Source organism: Arachis ipaensis, chromosome B01 (assembly GCF_000816755.2).
Source record: "Arachis ipaensis cultivar K30076 chromosome B01, Araip1.1, whole genome shotgun sequence".
Taxonomy (NCBI): domain Eukaryota; kingdom Viridiplantae; phylum Streptophyta; class Magnoliopsida; order Fabales; family Fabaceae; genus Arachis; species Arachis ipaensis.
The window spans coordinates 135,465,757-135,468,193 of NC_029785.2; the positions used below are offsets into that span (position 1 = coordinate 135,465,757).

The 2,437-nt window shown below is 31.1% G+C and overlaps 1 protein-coding gene across 1 annotated transcript in view; it reads right to left on the reverse strand.

The window, feature by feature from the left end:
* Positions 2,004-2,437, reverse strand: part of LOC107641706 (WAT1-related protein At4g28040) — a gene marked incomplete in the record, with an annotated part of 2,467 nt that continues 2,033 nt past the window's right edge. The window contains 2 exon segments of the mRNA XM_016345178.2: positions 2,004-2,219; positions 2,311-2,437. Coding sequence (XP_016200664.1) covers positions 2,012-2,219; positions 2,311-2,437 — 335 coding nt within the window.

The following is a 2,437-nucleotide window of genomic DNA, read 5'->3' on the forward strand; positions in this document are numbered from 1 at the left end:
CCAAAAATATATATATAGTAATGCTAAAACCACCCTTATATAAGTTCACCACCAAATCACCAATCACTCTTCACAAATCACAGTTAGATAAGAGAAATCTATAATGAGCTAGTGTCCAGCCGTTAATGAGTGAAGCTAGGCTTAGTGGTTGTCTAACTTGTCATGGTCCTACAACATTTTCTTTTGTCTGCACATGCTCATTTGAAAGAGACATACATTACCCATCTTTTTTTAATTATTTATCTGTATGGCTTTTTGTTTTCTTCTTAGAAGAAATAATTAAGTAACCATTTTTAAAAAAAATATTATGTATATAGTAAAAAACAGTGATTAAATCAGTTATTATGTATTTATTATTATATATTTATGTTATCTAAGTAGGGGAACTATTGAGTGTATAAAGTCTGAAATCAAGAATCAAGAACAGTGCAATCAAAACTAGTCAGCGTAGTTAGAGTTGCTTTATGTCAAGTTAGTTAAAAGTGGTTACTGCTGAGTAGTAGCGCAGCATGACTTCAGCATTGTATAAATAGATTGGAGCTGCTACTCTTCATTTCAATTCGAACGTTCAATTCTATACACAATTACATTTTCTTCACATTGGTTCCTCTTCGTTTTCAGATTCACTTTAGGAACAATATGCACTCTTTTGTTTTGGAAAAAAGAACTCCTAAAGGTAGAAAGCATTTTACAAAAAATGTTAAGAACAAAGTAAAGTTAAAATAAAATTTGACACGAAATGTAGGATTAGAAAATTTTCTTATCTGTACATATAGCCCTTTGATAAAACAAAAACATTAAAATAAAAATTCCGTATACCTTATGTTCGTATCTTGGCCTAGAACAAAGTCAGGCCCAAAAAGAATAGGATTTCATCTGGTAAAGGAGGCATCTTCTACACCTACCCGACTTTTATGAGGTCGGGCATGACGAAGGAAGTCCAACCCTACTTATCTAAATAAATAGTTAACTCTCAAAAGATATCTCCCATATATCTATGTTAGAATATAATTAGGATCAATTAAGATCAATCAGCATTATTTAGTATATCTGAATATTTATTATAGGAGATTACGTCTTTATTATTACGATTCTCTTAGTATCTATAAATACCCTTTTATATTGTATCATTCTAGACAACTTGCATAGACAACTTGAATAGACAACTAGAATACACTCAATAATACACAAATCCTTTCTCCAGTTTAGTCTCTTGTTTCTAACAATCTAGAAAGGATATCTTGACAACTTCTCTATGACAAGCCTAGAAACCTGCTTAAATCTATTTAAGAGTTTGTTGTTGGCTAATGGATTGCTACATACACAAGGCGAGATTCAAACCTCTAACACTTACTTAAACGAATTAGTAAGCTAACTACTAGACTAACCCAACTTAATTAACTGGCACGATGTTACTGGGAAAAAAAAATAAAAATAAAAAACACCCTCTTCGGATCAGAGTGCAAGGTGTACACACATTCTAAGTTCTAATGGTTCGAAAAAAATTGACCAAAAATATAGCCCAAGCCCAAATCGGCGAAAACTAGATAGGCTTTTCTCTTTCCTAGTTCATTATTATGATAATAATTATTATTATCACAATCTCTTTTGGTGCTGACTCATTATTCATCATCACATTTTAATTAAAAATGTTCAAGTGATAATCTTGAATTTGTTTTCCGACCAAAATAATAATAATAAAATCTTGAATTTGTTTATCAAAGAAAATAGCTATTATTTCTATTATAAACCAAATAAATCATTGTTTATTTTTGCAAAAATTCCGATTTCTAAGAAGAAAAGAAGAATAGCTTTTATCTAATAATACATTACTGCTACTAATCTATAATATATAATAGTTACCATTTTTCAGGTAATAATCTTGATTTTTCTTTGGTGTCCAGATTCTCTCTGCCTTGGAAAATTTGATGAAAGGAAGTAGTTTCTGTTTAAGCTTCTCCAGATCAAAATTCATCATCAAAACTGTTACTGGATTAATCTTATATCATAATCACGGTTCTATCTTGCTTTCTGATTTATCTGACAGAAGTGGTTCTTCCAGATCTATCTTACTACTACAACTTCTTCTTATTACATTATCATCATCACCTTCCTCCAAACTTGAATCTGGTGTCTTCTGCTTCACCCTTTCATACTCTTTGGCTTTGCCCCATAACACAATATATAAACCAACAATCACTCCAATTGCTCCTATCAAGCTGAAACTCAAGTTTACCTTAGCTTCAATTATTGTGTTCTTAGAGAAATTTTATTCAAACAATAAGAGTTTTTAATGATATTAATACATACCTTCCAACATAAAGCTGTTCCTGTAAGAATGTAGTAGAAATGAAAGCTGTGATGACTGTTGCTAGAGGGTTGAACATTGCACAGTACAGAGGACCTCTTTCTGATATACACCATGTTTGAACCAAGA